The sequence below is a fragment of the Ischnura elegans genome, chromosome 5 (genome assembly GCF_921293095.1).
Source record: "Ischnura elegans chromosome 5, ioIscEleg1.1, whole genome shotgun sequence".
Classification (NCBI taxonomy): domain Eukaryota; kingdom Metazoa; phylum Arthropoda; class Insecta; order Odonata; family Coenagrionidae; genus Ischnura; species Ischnura elegans.
The window spans coordinates 54,332,558-54,349,528 of record NC_060250.1 but is presented as its reverse complement, the minus strand read 5'-3'; the positions used below and the strand labels follow the sequence as shown (position 1 = coordinate 54,349,528).

Genomic DNA, 16,971 nt, shown 5'->3' with positions numbered 1-16,971 from the left:
GCCACACACTCTGTTTTTCTTCATATTCTGCTTTATCATCATATTCTCCAGTTTACCTCACCCTGTAGCCTCACCACTTCTGTACATGTACTTTATATCTCACCTGCTTCACCTCATTCTATCTTCCTCGTCTAAATCTTTAATGAAAGCAGTCCATTTACAGTGCAGAATAATTATCGCCAGACTGAAATGGGTAAGAAGATCTTACATTCTTTTTTCATTCTCGTGTAGTTTTTCTCACCCAAGTAAAATTGTCATGCAAATATGTGTATAGAATAGAGGTTTAGAAATTCACAGTTTTAGTTAAGGATGCCAGCTAAATTGGGGAGTAAGTACGACAAAGTGAAGAGTTTTCATGAATAGAATGAAGAATATTAGTCCTCATGACATATTTAATGAAAAAATTTATACTAGGATGATTTTAGAATGTCCCATGCAAGCCTACCTTAGCCAGTAGAATACCTATTATTGACAAAGTCAAGAGAAGGAAAAAACAGATACTCTCTCAACACAAGTTACTAAAAACACTTACAGAGAAAAGAAAGGTCAAAAGCTACGCAGCTATCAGTCAGGGAGGTATGCACCTATCACCCTTTTCATGTATTTGTTTGAGTTTTTGAGTACTATCTAGCTACTCAAATTCCTGTAGGTATTTAGGGACCCCAATGTACAATTCCAGAAAAATTGAGCCACCATTGAATGCCAAAAGCCAGAACACCTCTCTGGTAAGTCTGCCTTAGTGGAGGTAACACCCAGGGTAGGAATTATGGGTAGGCCCTAGGGGCCTGGGCCATGCACCACCTACCAAACATGAGCCCTCGGCCAACAGGTGAATCTCGCAAAAGCGGAAAAACAGAAAAAAAATCATGCAGGAGGGGATTCAAAGTGAAGCTGGGTTGCTTTTTGGTTAACAGGTAGTCATCAATGTTGACCTAAATAAATGGTTAACGCTGCCGATAAAAAACACTGTTCCATTTGTTACACATTTATATATATTGTTGATAAATTTGCTGAAAATTGTGTTGCTTACATTTCCTGTTACTATCTTTTCAAATATAGCACCTTGAAACAGTATGGCCTCCCATTATAATGGAACCTGGGCCACCCACATCCTAAATCCGGCCCTGGTAACAGCTCCTTATTCTTATCCTCCTGTACCTTGGTACATTCTGCTAGGGCAATAAAAGACCCTTTTCAGGACATTGAGCAGCTTGACACGCTTCAAATATGATGAAAAAATAATAAGCCTCGTGAATTTCCTTTCTAGGTACTCAAGGTATATTTTCATTTGGCTCTCAAAATATGCAAAATAGTGACATAAAATAATCTTTGTGCACTTCATATATGCATAACATACATGTAGAATATAAAAAAAAATGAAATACAATTGAAAAAATCTCATTCAAATCAAAGAGTATACTGATACATTTATTGGAACATGGAACACAGGACACAACTAAAATGATTTTGCTTTCTCTTGTAGCACCCACACGTGATGTTTACTCTGCTAGTTTCAGTGACATTTCAAATGAAGGGGGCATACATTTGAAAAAGATAAGAATTTGTAAAAGATAGAATTTTTTTAAATATCAGCAAATAATTTAGAAGAATTTTTGATTCTAGGAATAAATCAGTAACTTCAATGAATGATGAACACCATATTCAGTCCATTGACTAAAAACAGCATCAGCATAGCAAGCATCATAGATTTGTCATTTATATCTATACTAGAACTCACTGATAAAAATGAAACTGATATGAAAAGGAGGAAACCTTGATAGGAAAAGGTAGATAAATTATTTTCTATATGAAATATATAAATATGAACACAACGTGGGAATACATTCATCACAGGATAAAATTTAGCTAATAAATTATAAAAGGAAATTTGAACTCATAAATAATTCAACAACCCCCAAAATAGCACAAAATGCTCTTCTATTTCATACCAACTTCCCAATGAACTCCTTAGCATACAGGAAGTTTCATAGGAGCTGTCATCACATATTGTGGCTATCCTAGAATTAGGCTGATTCAATGATTTACCTTTAACAGAAACAGAACTTTATCCAAAGTGAATATAATTTACAGAGATACACTTCAGTCAACAGCCCTGTATTTAAGCAACACATATTTCTCTTCAATCACATAAAAATCAACAAATACCCACAACAAATAACAAACCCTTTCAGATAAGGATAAATTAGGATGATATCATTGAAATAGGTGCACACTGTCTAATTTGAATGAATATTATCCCATTCACTCATCTAAACTTTTGACAAGGCGGTATCACCTATTAGACCATGGGCTTTCCTCAATGGTTATTCACAGCCATTGATGAAATGACTAGGAAATGCTAAGTAACTATATGGGACTGGACCGTACTCGCATATAGAGTGCATTTTTACCTATTTCAAAACCCTTTCAAACAAATTTCCAACATATTGAAAAAAAGGTGTAACTAAACTTCAACCAGGCATCAAAATTAATACATACATATATGCTTAAATAATTGAACTCTGTAATCTTTTAAAAAAATTTCCTGCTAGGATGTTCATCATGATAACAAAAATTTTTTCTTTAATCTGCCCGTTGGATAACAAAGATTGCACAAAAAACATGGACACACACACCTTTAACATCAAACAGTAATTAAAATTCAACAAAATCCAACACAAATATTATGTACTGATTCAGCGCACTTCCAGCATTATCATTAAATCATGTACCACCATATCTAGGAAGTGACACACAATTTGAATAAATAGTGATGCTTACATGAAAAAAAAACTAAAACTCAAAAAGTGATGAATAATAAAATAATGTGTAGCTCTTAATAATAAATACTGAATATACAACAAAAATATAGTGAGCATAAATACCAGGTACCATTCCATTGGGTTAGGCAGCTTTTAAGTGCATGATTGTACCAACAATTTTTAACTCTGACGATGCTTTTCTGGGACTAAGAGTTTATAAATACTCAATAACAGGAATACTTAACCACTTGTAAATTTTATAAACAAAAAGAAAAATTTGAAGGTATAAAAATATACACTGCTCATATAATTCAAGAACCATTATACACACCACCATTCATGATAGAACCCATATACTTCTCGAACACACACTTGGCCTCCGCCTCTTCAGCAATGCTTCCATTCTGCTCCTTGTCAAAAAGGTAAAACTCAACATGATGAGCGGTTTCCCTGAAAAATATGCAATCTCAATTAATGCCAAAGCAATATCAATGGCTAAGTTCTCACAACACGTATCTCAAAAATAGCAACTTTTCAAGAGGTCAAAAAAGACGATTTATATTTTTGATTGTTGGCTGAAATTAAAAATAAGAAACACACAAAACTAAAAAAGAAGCATACATTTGCAAAAAAAAGAGTTGTTTTTTGCTTGAATGTTGATTTTTAAATCTTATCACACTTCCAAACGGCAGTATTAACTCACGGGTCAAATTTTGAGATACATGTTTTTAGAACCTAGCCATCGATATATAAGTTTATGGCAAATTTTTGCTCTGAATATATAAGCATTATGGGATTTTAACTCTTAGTTTGACACATGAAGTCACATTAAGTTACCAGTCTGTTCTTAAAATGACTACAGCGGCATTAGTAAAAATTAGAGATGGGTCGAATAGCATTTTTCTCAAACTCGAATGTCGAATTCGAATATTAAATCATTGCTCGAATATTCGAATACCTCGAATACTAGAATTGCACAAAGCATATTATTTCTTTAAGCTTCTTATTTCTTACTAAGTTTCTATTTCCCTTGATGAATGTATAAATAAAAAGGTATATAGTGGAACCTCGATCTATCGTTTTTCAGGGGGGACGAAAAAAACGATAAATGCACGAATGTTTGACTAGGTTGCCTATGCAACAGGAAACCCAGGATTTTGACGAGTAATTAAGATTTCCTTTAAAGGATTCAAACCGAAATTTAGCTGATTAATGGAATATTTTAATTACATGAAAACAATTTGGGCTTATAGTTGATTCAACTAACATCTCTTTCAAATATCCTAAGGGGACACACCATCTCGCGAAAAAATGATTGCATGCCATCTCGGCTTTTACACTGCTACGATGGATTTCTGTCTGATGTATATATTCTTATCTACCAAACTCCATTTCTGCGGTACGCCGATCTGATACTCGGCTTCATCCAACTTCTTATTTTCAACAGGTAGCTCGCATAACCCTCACTCCTACTGTCAAGTGCTAGCGGACAATCCGAGGCGTTTTGCAAAATACAGGCTCTTCTCCACCGGATTTTCTTCAATTATTTTCAGTCCATCTTTGGAAGTTCTCACGAGATATGCAGATGAATTCGAATTGCTAGCGGGGAGAAACCAAATATCCTGAGAAAATATCCCTTCGACTGTGACAATAGAGATTTATAGCATGTCTCATAAATTGTAGCTTGATATACATTTTTGAAAAAAAATACCACATCAACTTCCGAGAACCTCAGTTGCGAGGATATCGAGTTTCGCCTGAATGCTAAGTCTCCGTCGTATTTTGACATTTATTTCTTTGCGTAAAATGCTTAAATAAACTCAGAAATACGTCGTGTTTGGTCTCAGTCTTTTTGAAATGACGCGAATGTTACTAATATTTCAATCCAATAAAGGTGTATTATCGACTGACGAAAGTCATTGTTAGACACCTTTTGTGCTAATAGATGACTCATGCAGCGGTGACCTCCACAGAAATGGGGAACTTCGAAGCTAGGAAAAAAAAGGTCAGTGGGGGAGAAAAGGGAGGGCCCGAAACACGTTTCTAATGTTCTCGCGTAACTTGGTATTTTTTCGAAGCTAAGGTCTTTGTAATATTATCCCTGCGCGAGCTGTGACCTTTTTTTCTATTTCGAAGAAGAGGAAAGCCTCAGAGGGGGGGCTAGTGAATGGAGGGGGTTAGCGGATCTTGGGAAATGCGGTAATGTAAGTATCCCACGGTACTCATGCAGCAGTTGATCTCCAGAAATGGGGAACTTCGAAGCAGGTAGCCAGAAAAAGGTCAGTGGGTGAGAAAAGGGGGGAGGGCGTGAAACACGATTTTATTGTTCTCGTAACTCGATATTTTTTTGGAAGCTAAGGTCTTCCTAATACGATCCCTGCGCGAGCTGGGACCTTTTGTTTGATTTCGGAGAAGAGGAAAGCGTCAGAGTGGGTGAGGCGAGTGCTGAATGGAGGGGGATAGCGGATCGTGGGAAATGCCCTAAGGTTGCTATCCCACGCCACTGAGGTTCTCCTGGTGGGGGGAATCGGGGATTTTCGGATTTTTTCTCCCGACCATTTTCGGTTCCCCTCGTCGAACTCTTTTCACCGCTCAAATCCACGAATTTGATGTAATTCGTCAACTTGCGTAAAACAGTGCTGCGAGCGCTAAACGACTTAAGTTCTCTACATTTTTCCAAATCAACTACCAACGACGTACGTGTAACAGTGTATGACACGAAATTTAAAGTATTCAAGGTATTCGAGACGGTATCTTTGGCATAACTATTCGAGACCTCGAATATCGAATACTTTCTAGTATTTGAGTATTCGCGGATACTATTCGCACATCTCTAGTAAAAATGCATCTGAATGAATGAAAAATGTAAAAGAAAGATAATAGAAGGTGGACAAACTTACTGGCAAATTGGAAACAAGGCAATGTCCTTCCAGTCTTTTTCCACACCCCTGTTAGGATTGTCTTTATCATAAAAATAGACATGTCTGAAAGGCTCAGGACAATTTGATCCCAGATAAAAACTAGAAAATAATATGAGGTATCTGTTGGAATTATTGCCACAGCTGGTTTCAGAATTCAGCTTATTCTCAAGTTTTTTCTGAACACTATCCATCCAAAATTTGTTCTGCAACTTGAAATATTCAGACTGCAATAAAATATTTCAGCATGGAATAAGCACATTTGAAACATGAAAAAATATTTTAAGAAGTTTAAGTTTTACATTTCAAGGATTACTTACAGGCACAACATTTATAGATGCTATAAACTTGTAAAGTTTTCTGCGGAGAATCAGATTCAAAATATCTTTGGCAGTAGCTAGTTCATTGGTGTAACTTCCAAGAATTTCATAAAATATATTGTCTGTTAAGTTGGTCCATATCTCTGGTTTTTCATGAGCTTGAGATAGCTTATACCTGTAAAGATATGATTTAGTCAGTAATGCATTACCATAAAGCTTATTGCAATAGCATAACGTACAATTCTTGCAAAAGCATACAGCCTTTAAATGCACAAATGGAGTAAACAAGGTGTCAGAGGTAAGGGAAAAATGTAATGCTGAAAAGTAAAGGAAACTTTGTCTCATCTTGAATCATGGTCAGCCCTCGGAACAAAGCCGCAAAGCTCCCTACCATCACCCAACGAACCAGGTGCAAGGGACATTAAAGAAAGAATGAAGGTTTGGAAGAGCCTAGTCATGCCTACCTCCCCTCATCTAGCTTCTATCTCCTCTTTCCTAGAGCTTACCCCTGCTATTCACTCAGGTGATGCAAAGCCTGACTCCAAACCTAGTCATTCCTTCAGTTCATATAATGTAACAAAAGGTTCAAGAAAGTCAGATGAGCACTAAAAATGATTTTCCTTGCTACAAAATAAATTTATCCTGAAAAAGGAGGCCTTCATACAAACATTCCAGCATAGTTTCTACAAAAAAGTTGACTCCACATGACCATCAACCCCATGATCAACTGATTCCAAAGGAGAACTATCTATAAGTTGCTTGGCATGGTAGTGAGAGACAAAAATATCTTTGTGAGCATTAAAGATTGAGTGACTCCACGTGTGACTGCTAACGTTTAAAAAATGGGCATATCAGTGACTAATATTGACTTTTATTGTAAGATCTAATAGTAATCCCCCACCCTCTTACAAGCATTAATGGTGAGTGAAAGATTTTCTAGATCCAGATTAAACAATCATCATAAAAGTAGAAGAGGATTAAAGGTTAGTAAATTATTCATTGTACGCTGTTGAGAACATAACGGGGCATCCAATAATTACATGAGGCATTTAGAGGGGGAGGGGGTCAAGCCGATTCTCACCTAATCTCATAACCTCGTAATTTTTTTTGTGATGCGCGAACTGTGATTCTAGACTACGATTTTAGTAACCTCAAATACTACCCAGACGGCATAGAATCCTCCGTATCTAATTCGTATGCAGATGGTATCCACTGACTACCGCTCCGTCGCTTTTTGTCAACGGATACTATCTGCATACGAATTAGATACGGAGGATTCTGTGCAGTCTGGCTAGTCTTAACAAATATTAAACAAAAATAATTACACATTTAAAAAAAATAAATCCAACCCAATGAAGGATAGATTAATGTATTTACACTGAAAATAAGTATTTTGAACAATCTCACATGAGATAAGAGGGAGGGAAGGAGGTCGAACCTAATCTCACGATATCTCACTAAGGGAGGAGGGGGGTCAAAAAATTGCCAAAATCTCCTAACATAACAACATAGTTGCATAATGAAAAATATTATTTGTACATACCTGTACTTTTGTTAAATTTAAGATACCATATATTTCCAATCTGCCCAATAGGGTGATTTCCTATTATTTTTTATTGCCTAAATCGAAAGATTATTATTCCTGGAGTACATATTTCATGCTTTTAGGTTTTTAAATGACGATATCTATTTTTCGTGATTAAATGAAAAGTGAAAATTTTCAAGCACGTAAAATGCGACGGCTAAGTATGAATGCTGAAAAAGCCCGTGTGACATCTAGCTGCTGCTGTTTGAGGCCACCTGGGTGCTAGGCTATGAATGCCACTACAATGCAGGCTGCTTGCTGCCGAGCATGGTGGTACCGTAGAGTACCCTGCTAGCAGGTAGCACTTGGCTTAAATAAAGATTATTAATACCCTATCAAACAAAGGAAACTTTCCGATCTAAGGCAATTTTAATAGGTGATTATTAAGAGATGTTTCCCTGAGCTCTGTGGCTCATGCATGCATTGGTAATCTCAGACAATGTAAAACTCTTATCTATGTACTTGTATAGCATCTAGGTCCCTGTGACGTCATGTTGAGCGGCATCGCATGGCCGCCAATCTGGCCTTTTTGAAATGAGGTTTAAATTGACTATTAAAATTCGTCTAAACTGGGATTTCTAAAACCAAATAATTTGTTTATTATGAATACACTAATGGTAGGTAATGAATCAAAATCATCGCCTTTCGCTTTCATTGATGAAGTAAACTACCCTGTTGTTGGGCGCACAAGAATTATATTATAGCTCTGTTAAAAATTACTGGCATCTACCTATATGCAAGGAACTGTAGAAAGAACAGGGAAAAAAGAACCGCACGGTAGGTTTTCCATCCCATTTCCATCCCAAAGTATCCCATTTTCAGAACACCTCATCATTAAAATGGGGAACAAATACATGGTGTTTTTTTTCTTTCAAATTTTCCATGGTGTTTTCATGAATATTTTCATCTATAATGGGAAAAAAATCTTGGTGAATTTGGCATTTTTCAAACCTTCCACATAAATGCATAAACAAGTGGCAGAGATTCCCAAACAATTTAATGCCGAAATTTAATAGAAATTGACAGCATCTATAGATAAATACTTACACTATATTCCCATCCAATTTAAAGATGAAGTGGTCATCTGCAGCCAGAAATGCATCAACAACCCTGTGTGATCAACATAAGAAAATATCATAGCAATTTTTGGACAATATTAGTAAAATTTTGGTGAATCTTTAGTACATCCATTTAATGGTATAAACATGAATATTCACGGTACTCAGCTGGTGATGATCACCAATGAGATGGAATTCAGTAGAGGAGTTAAATAAATACCAAAAAAATCTAAAAATGGATATAAATGGTCAACAAAAATTTTGGAAAAAATTTTAACTTGGGCAGATCAGATATGAAATAAAAACTCAAAGAATTGCAGAAATGAAAATTTAACAAAGTCTCTGAAATCTCATTTCATAAAAACAACATTTTTGTGATTTTCATGTTAAATAGAAAATAATCTCTAAACATGCAATTAATGAGAGTCTTACCAAATGATTATGAAGAAATTCAAGCTATTTTAAAGCTTAAAAACAAATACAATGGATTTTTTTTACAATTATTGGAATCAGCAAATTCTTTTAGCATTCAAATGAGTGCCAAGCAACAGAAAAGAGATCTTAGACATAACAAATATCACATTAACTTTACCGAATTCCATGTTGAACTAAACTATACAATGAAACATTGCACACAGTCTCACCAAACTGCCACTTAAAATTGAATTCAAGTCTAGTTTTGAAAAAGTCTTTTCTCATCTTTCAGGTGACTAATTAAGACTTTCATTAGCTTCAAGGAAATGAATGGAGATAAATGTTGACTTTGAGTCAACTGGAACTTACATAATAAGCAATTCTAGATTGGACAAAGTTGTATGCAAAACAGCAATCATGCCCGAGAACAGTTGCTGGGAAACCATCAATCCCATCCCAACCCCGGAAAAGCATCAACCCACGTAATTTGCCAGGAAAGCATCAAATTATATAATAGCAATCATGAGGTTTCAGACCAAAACATAATTTTCACATGTAGGCGGCATACAACTTTTAAGTAATCTCATGAGGAATTTTGATTTCACTACATTGAGTTACACATAGGCGGATCTAGGAGGGGGCACTGGGGCATGTGCCCCCCCAGACCCTTAAAAAATAGGCAAGATTTTTAATATGGCCCCATTATCATTGCGTTCGTTTTGTTTTATGAGGTATCCTTGTGCCTCCCTAGAAAGAAATCCTGGATCCGCCACTGTAGATATAAATACATAAAAATACATGCCAATTTGGTATAATTTTCATTAAAACAATGGTTTTATAATAACAGTTAAAAGTTTGCTGAGCATGAAAACCAGAGCTAACAAATCCTTACGCTTAGGATCATAATATCGATTAAAAGCGTTATACTAAAGAACTTTCATTTGCTTTAATTCACCAATCTTCTCCAAGCAAAGGCTATGGCTTTTCCGTGTTCTGGTTAACGCAAATCAGACATTATAAAACCAGCCCTAAATGTAGACTGCAAGACACCTGAATTTTTGCAATATTAGCATAACACATTCCAATATGATTTCGAACTTTTCTATTGATAGATTTTTACTGTGTCATAAAAAACTTGGAACTCCAGGCAACTCATGCAAACTCTATTAGAATAACTCAAGTTACTTACATTTGAGTTAACAACACGACAACTCGATGTTGGTAGGCCCTGTAATGTAGAGTGGCTCGGACAACAAACATTTCATAGAGATTGTAAGCCTCCTTGTTTCTAAATCCAATGTGAAGCGTCTTCTTCCCACATTCCTCCTTCTCAATCACCCGGCAAAATTTGAGCACACGCTGGTAATCAAAGCTAACCTTCAAGTTGAGGTGAAGCCCATCACGCATGAGGTAGTCCCACTTGTCAACATCAATACTGTTTGTCTGGTTGCAAACAATCTAAAACAAACAATTCACGACAGAGAGAAAGCTTATCAGAAAAATTATTATACAATAATAACCTTTTTATAGCATTTAAACCACCAAGTGGTTATTCTGACTGCAACAATTGCATATGTGTGCTTGCTGCTAATGTATAATGCTTCATAATTAAAAACACTCAGATGATGTGACTTTCAAAATTCTTAGCCTTTCAGGGTAGTAAGCCACATATAGAAAGGGCTCTAAAATTGGTTGTAAATTTGAGTTTCAACTGTCAGTTCAACGTCATACCATCGAGTAATATAGAGGTCTCGCCCCTGTGCTAAACAGCATTGCGTTTTTGAAGAAGCTTTGAAAATGACCGTTAGGGTCTCTATGGTCACATAGTTGAGTGGCCCATTTGAATTCCGTGAAGCAGCTGCCTCCTACTTGATTTGTGAAAAGTCTGGTGTTCTTGTATGCGCACACAGGCTTTCGAGTGGGAGGGTAAATTTGAGGAATGGGCGAGGTAGGGGAGGGAGAGCTGTTAGCTCTATATCTATTAGAATCTAGATAGAGTGGTGGCAAGAAATGGTTTTTCGAATAGGTACGCAGGGTGCATGAGGAAGGATGTAGGCTGGAGGATAACGTGAAAATGGTTCCAATTCCGCTACCGAAAAAGAAGAAGGCTGTAGAGTGCGGAGATTAAAAGGCTGCATATATTATAGATTAGCCTAATATTGTATGCAGCAAAAGTGGCACTGAGGATAGTAAGCAGACAAATGGAGGCAAGGGCTAACAAGTATTTCGGTAAAGAACAGTTTGGTTTTGGAGAGGGAAAGTCATGAATAGCTATACTTGACTCAAGATCAAAAAGTACTACTCGCATTGGTACTCATGCACCCATGAATTTGAATGGAAAAGGCATCTGGCTACTCTCTGGTAAAGGGTTGCCAAAGAAATAATAAAACACACCTACCTGAAAAAGGAACTCCTTTCCTTGATCACATGAATCTCCTTTCCCTAATATTAGCTCTGTGATGAACCTTCTCTCACATTCATGCAGTCCATATTTTTCAAATTCACCAATGAGATCATTTTTTTCAAGCAAATGGTTAAACATCACAACTGACTGATCTTCATGCTGAAAAATCATAATAATGTCACAACTATGACAATGAACAAAAAAATTTTATGCACACACAATGATCCACAAAAAAGCAACAGCGTAAATGATAGAAATCATTACTGCAAACAGCTTACGTATTCGTAATGATATGAATTCTCATTTTGACAGGTTTTGTTTATTTTAGATTACAAAAATGAAAATAATGCCAAGTATGTTAGATGAAGACAATAAAGAGCAATCAGAAACATGAGAAAAGAATTTCAAAGACTTATACGAATTGAAGTTGATATGCAACAAATTATATACGTACACTGCCTGAAAATAATACTTGCCAAATAACACAGTTGGCACAGGTACAGTTATGGTACAGTAGGTATAATATTCACTCATATTCTCCATCCCCAATTTTAGACAATCCAATGATGCAAAAATTATTTTGTTAAAAAAGTATTCACATAAGTAAAGTACAGCCTCACTAAATGTTTTGTGAAGGCATGGCCTTGACTTTTGTTCATTGATGAGACACCAATACTTACCCATTTGGGTCCATTTCCAGAGTTAGCAATATATTTTACCATGAATAAAAAATTTCTCACTATGCTGCCATCAAAGTCACCACAATGAACTGGATGAGGACCTACAAGTGCTTCAACTTCAAACCCTAACAACTCTAAATGAAGCCCCCTGAAATGCCTGCTCCATGAACCCCTCAATATTTTTTCCTGGCTACAAGAAAGGGGAAACAAAAAATTTGCAATTTCACCATTACAGCAATTATGTTAAATTTCTTTTATCCACACCAGTAGTAAACAGACACTGCATTTTTTCTATCTATTGTATCCAAATTGACATAAATTGTAAATTGTAAGCTTAGCATGTTGGACATCATTGAATGTGTTGTTTTTTGTGAAAAAAATCTGAACGAAAGAATTCTAGTTTATTCAATAGTCAAATGTGGCTTTTAAAACCAAGATACGAGGCATGTTTTTAAAGTAAGTACCGTTTTGACATAAAAAAACAACAAGTAAATTTTTTCAAAAATAATTTATTCACTTGAAAGGCCATATTTTACTTTTCTACATAATTCCCATTACTATTGAGGCATTTATCATATCTTGGGACCAGCTTTTGTATGCCATCGTCAAAGAAGCTTGCCGCCTGATTAGACAACCACTGCTTCACGGTCGTTTTCACTTTGTCATCATCGGAATGGTGCTGCCCCGCCAGATGCTTCTTCAAGTGCATAAACAAATTGTAGTCCCTCGGCGCTAGATCGGGACTGTATGGAGGGTGGTTTAATTGTTCCCAGCCAAAAGAAGTGATAAGGTCTTGTGTTCGATTTGCTGTGTGTGGACGGGCATTATCGTGAAGCAAACCGACACCTGCACTCAGCATGCCAAGCCTTTTGTTTTGAATAGCGCGGTGCAGTTTTTGTAAAGTCGCACAGTACGCTGTTGCATTGATTGTGTTGCCGCGAGTCAAAAAATCGACCAGCAACACACCCTTAATGTCGGGACAGCGCCATTCCGATGATGACAAAGTGAAAACGACCGTGAAGCAATGGTTGTCTAATCAGGCGGCAAGCTTCTTTGACGATGGCATACAAAAGCTGGTCCCAAGATACGATAAATGCCTCAATAGTAATGGGAATTATGTAGAGAAGTAGAGGAAAGTATGGCCTTTCAAGTGAATAAATTATTTTTGAAAAAAATTTACTTGTTGTTTTTTTTATGTCAAAACGGTACTTACTTTAAAAACACTGTACAGTGGAACCTCGTTAAAGCGAGTACAGGCTATAACGACACCCCCGCTATTACGAGAGATAGCCGATGCACCGTCAATTGACCCTATAACAAGCGTGTTAAAAAATTCGTTTTTACGAGTCCCTTTCGGTGTTGGCTCTCGCCATAGCGAGGGTTTCACCGCCGGAAGACTTTCATGAAGACTCCTTAACCTCTGTAATTGCTAGCGATCTGTTAGAAATGAAGTTAATGGAGTGCTCAGTCTCAAATTTATGTGGTAAACTGTCGTTCGATAAATATAATGATGACGAAACAATGCTTTGCATGATTTTTATTCAGTGCGGCGCTTATAAATTGTTCGAATAGTTGGTCGTTATTTGAGTAAGGAAATTTAGTGATGCAAAAAAACATCGCCTTTCGTCTGCATTTATGCTTACGTTTATCGGATAGATGTTTATCTGTCGCCGCACCACTCCTGTTCCTGTATATCTGTTCGCAACAGGCTATTATTTGCTCCACCTCCGGTAAAGCGACAATTCGCTATAGCGAGTGTTTATTAGTGCACCGTGGGGTGTCGTTATATCGAGGTTTCACTGTATATGAATTAGGTAATAAATTGAATAATTAGAAAGACAAAAACACAACCTGTCGGAGGGTGTCACCTGCAGCGAGTTGGGGGAACTAAAACAACTCATCCACTCCGTGAGAGGATACGGTGGGCAGCGAAAGCAAGGGAAGGTAAGAGATTGTGGAGGAAGTGTGTTCTCTGCCTTCTAAGCAGTGAGGCTCTGGAGAGGTTACAGACGAAGGAGCAAGGGACGAGCATGAATGATCTTGAAATTTTATGAAGTCTTTCTTTCTAAGCAGAAACAAGCAAGCTATGTGATTTGTACAGTTTGAGCTTCCAGTCTGTCTCATCTTGTTTGAGACTAATGCTAATAACACAGGCCTGCATTTTTATAGTCCTACTAAGTTTTTCAAGTTCTGTTGATGGAATACCAATTATGTTTGTGTGCTGAATCCAAAAATGGCTCTAATATTACTCCGGCTCTATCCCTTCCAACTCCCCATTCCACATCTATTTTTAATTTTTCACATTTTTCTTTCCCTGGTTCATGTCCCAAGTTGAGGATGTAATTTGGGGTGTGGGAATTCAAGGATTTTTGTTTGATGGAGCCAGGTGGCTTCACCTGTAATTTGATAATTTGCCGAAAGTCAATGTTAGAAACACTTGGGCCCAATTAGTGACTCACGTTGCAGATCGTCTGCAGAAACACGGAACTGGAGGAAGATAGGCTGAAAAAGGTCAGTTGGCGGGAAAGAAAGAGTGGTGAAACACGTTTCGATTGTTCTCATGTAGCTCGATATTTAAATTTGAAGTTAATAATTTATGATATTCATAACATGAACCCTACACGAGTCCTGATCTAGTTTGTCAGAGGCTTGCTGGGTGGTCATGGAAAGGAAGGAAACTTTAGAGGAGTGGACTCAGATGGGAGATAGCAGATTTTGGGAAATGTGCGACGTAGTTATTATCCTACGGCACTGAGCTTCTCCCGATGCTAGTTCCATCTCTTGGTGAAGTTTCACAATACTTGCTAGCCGTGTTTAGCCTTAAGGTTAGGGGATCAGGTCGATATGGTAGCTAGTGTTACCTCACACCCAGTAGACCCAGATTCTAATACCTCAGGTAAGGTTTTTTTTTAGGTTTCCAATCTCTTCTCAAGTCCTGTGAGGATGGCACTTAAAGTGCCACACGATGTTTTTTGGACAGGATGTTAAGCCATGGTCTCTTCAGAAACTTTAGTATTAGGTCTCTTCACTCTCCCTTCCCTAATGGTTCCCCATCTATGGGTCTCCTCCATATACTTCACCAAAGGTCGGTTTAGAAAAATGGAGGTAAAGTTCATCCCAAACCAACCCATTGGCATGTGAAGGTCAAACATTAAGGGTAGGAGTGGAAATTCCTTTCCCTGGTTTATGTCACAAGTTGAGGATGTAATTTTGGGGTGGGAATTCAAGGATTTTTGTTTGATGGAGCCAGGTGGCTTCACCTGTAATTTGAATCCAAGATCCTTCATATAGTTGCCCACTAGGCTACTGTACCCATCCATGGGTCTTTAGCATATACTTTCAAAGAAAAATCCATGATGGTCACCCCACTTTTTTCATTGAGGCCAGCATTATTTAAATGGGAAATCCCTTCATTTTAACGATACTCATGAAATTAGATGGTTTACAACTGTATATAAAAATAATGTGGAAACATACATGCCACTTCAATCCTTTCTGCTTGAGGAAATTTTCCCATAGATGTGAGAAAGGTCCATGGCCTATGTCATGGCAGAGTCCAGCAATCTGGACACACAGCTTGTCTACTTCATTAATATTAAGATCAGGTTGATTCTTCTTTAAAGCCTCGACCATTTCCCCAGCCAAATAGCACACACTGAAATTAAGATTCGATCTTTAACCTTATCAGTTTGCAAATGGAATATATTAATTCAAATAACAAATGAAGGAAACTCACCCAAGGCTATGCTCAAAACGATTATGGGCTGCGCCAGGGTAAACTAAGTACGTGAGCCCAACCTGCTTAATATTTCTTAGCCGCTGAAACTCGGGTGTGTCAATAATTTTAACACATAATGGATGCATTTCCATATGCCCATGAACACTGTCATTAAATACCTTAAATTCTGAACAATAAAATAGGATATCAACATAAATGGCCACCAGTTTTACAAGTATGATAGAAAAGAAGACTTGAAAAAAAAACAGTAAACCTACCCATCTCCTTAGCCGAAGATTTAGTTTCCATATTTATTTATGAGGAATACTGTAAGTTGAATATTCAAAAGATAGAAATTAACTTCAAATTATATAACTCTGTAAGAATTGATGCAGTAGTACAATATAATCATAAGGGTACCTCTACATGATAACATCATGAATTATTTCTCACATCTGTTAAGATTGATGGATAAATCAAAATCTCACATGCTAGTGAAAACTTGTTTCTTTCCCCAACAACGTTAATACTGATTAGGTACTTATTGTATTGCCAACCCATCGTGAAAACAAAACTGAGTCAACTGGGATATATAACATTTACTTAAAATTCTCCCAGCTCCAGCGAGCCATATGTTTACGGAAAAACCAGAAATTATAGGCGGTTCATGTAAATGCGACGCTGTCTAGTGACGCTATAACAATATCTATGCTAAACATTACTCCATAAACATAACGTCAATCAGTCGTCATTCCATTACGAAGACCGATTGCTTATCTTGGAATACAAAATAGGATGCATGACCAAAGTGACCGAGAGGGTCACTCACATATTTTTATCCGTAAATGAGATTCATGCAATCGGTGATAAGGGGTAGAGAAAGATGAACGCACTTGCTTGACCCATTCCTGTCGTAAGAGCGATAAGGTCACGAATTACAACATCGAAAAACGACAATCAATACTTACCAAATAAAATCCTAGTTGAAATACCCAGAATAGTAACAATACCCCTCCGCGCAGTTAACTAAGGAAAATAACTCTGAATCATCTGTTACAATTTAGACATTTCAAGTATTTCCAATTCCTCCCCTCCGCCGCAATACTCGTACT

The 16,971-nt window shown here is 37.0% G+C and overlaps 1 protein-coding gene across 2 annotated transcripts; it reads right to left on the bottom strand.

Annotated features, from left to right (window-relative positions):
• Positions 1-1,255: 1,255 nt before the first annotated feature.
• LOC124158893 (deoxynucleoside triphosphate triphosphohydrolase SAMHD1-like) lies at positions 1,256-16,919 on the bottom strand. Of its 2 annotated transcripts, none has more exons than XM_046534300.1 (10): positions 16,828-16,919; positions 16,138-16,186; positions 15,878-16,046; positions 15,619-15,796; positions 11,456-11,620; positions 10,247-10,515; positions 8,633-8,695; positions 6,001-6,175; positions 5,663-5,907; positions 1,256-3,212 (listed from the first exon to the last, which is right to left on the bottom strand). In XM_046534300.1, exons 2-10 carry the CDS (start codon positions 16,166-16,168, stop codon positions 3,074-3,076), a joined length of 1,434 nt encoding a protein of 477 aa, XP_046390256.1. In that variant the 5' UTR covers positions 16,169-16,186; positions 16,828-16,919; the 3' UTR covers positions 1,256-3,073. The 2 variants fall into 2 exon arrangements, with proteins under 2 accessions (XP_046390256.1, XP_046390257.1); XM_046534301.1 differs by lacking the exon at positions 16,828-16,919 and adding an exon at positions 16,280-16,651.
• Positions 16,920-16,971: the final 52 nt, after the last annotated feature.

Bases quoted from the DNA above. Each gene is read 5' to 3' on its own strand.
- LOC124158893 (XM_046534300.1), bottom strand. From the start codon at position 16,168: ATGGAAACTAAATCTTCGGCTAAGGAGATGG. The intron at 8,696-10,246 runs GTAAGTAACTTG...TTGATCACACAG, and splicing joins GTCGTGTTGTTAACTCAAAT to GGTTGTTGATGCATTTCTGG. The intron at 6,176-8,632 runs GTAAGTATTTAT...ATATCTTTACAG, and splicing joins AAATTGGATGGGAATATAGT to GTATAAGCTATCTCAAGCTC.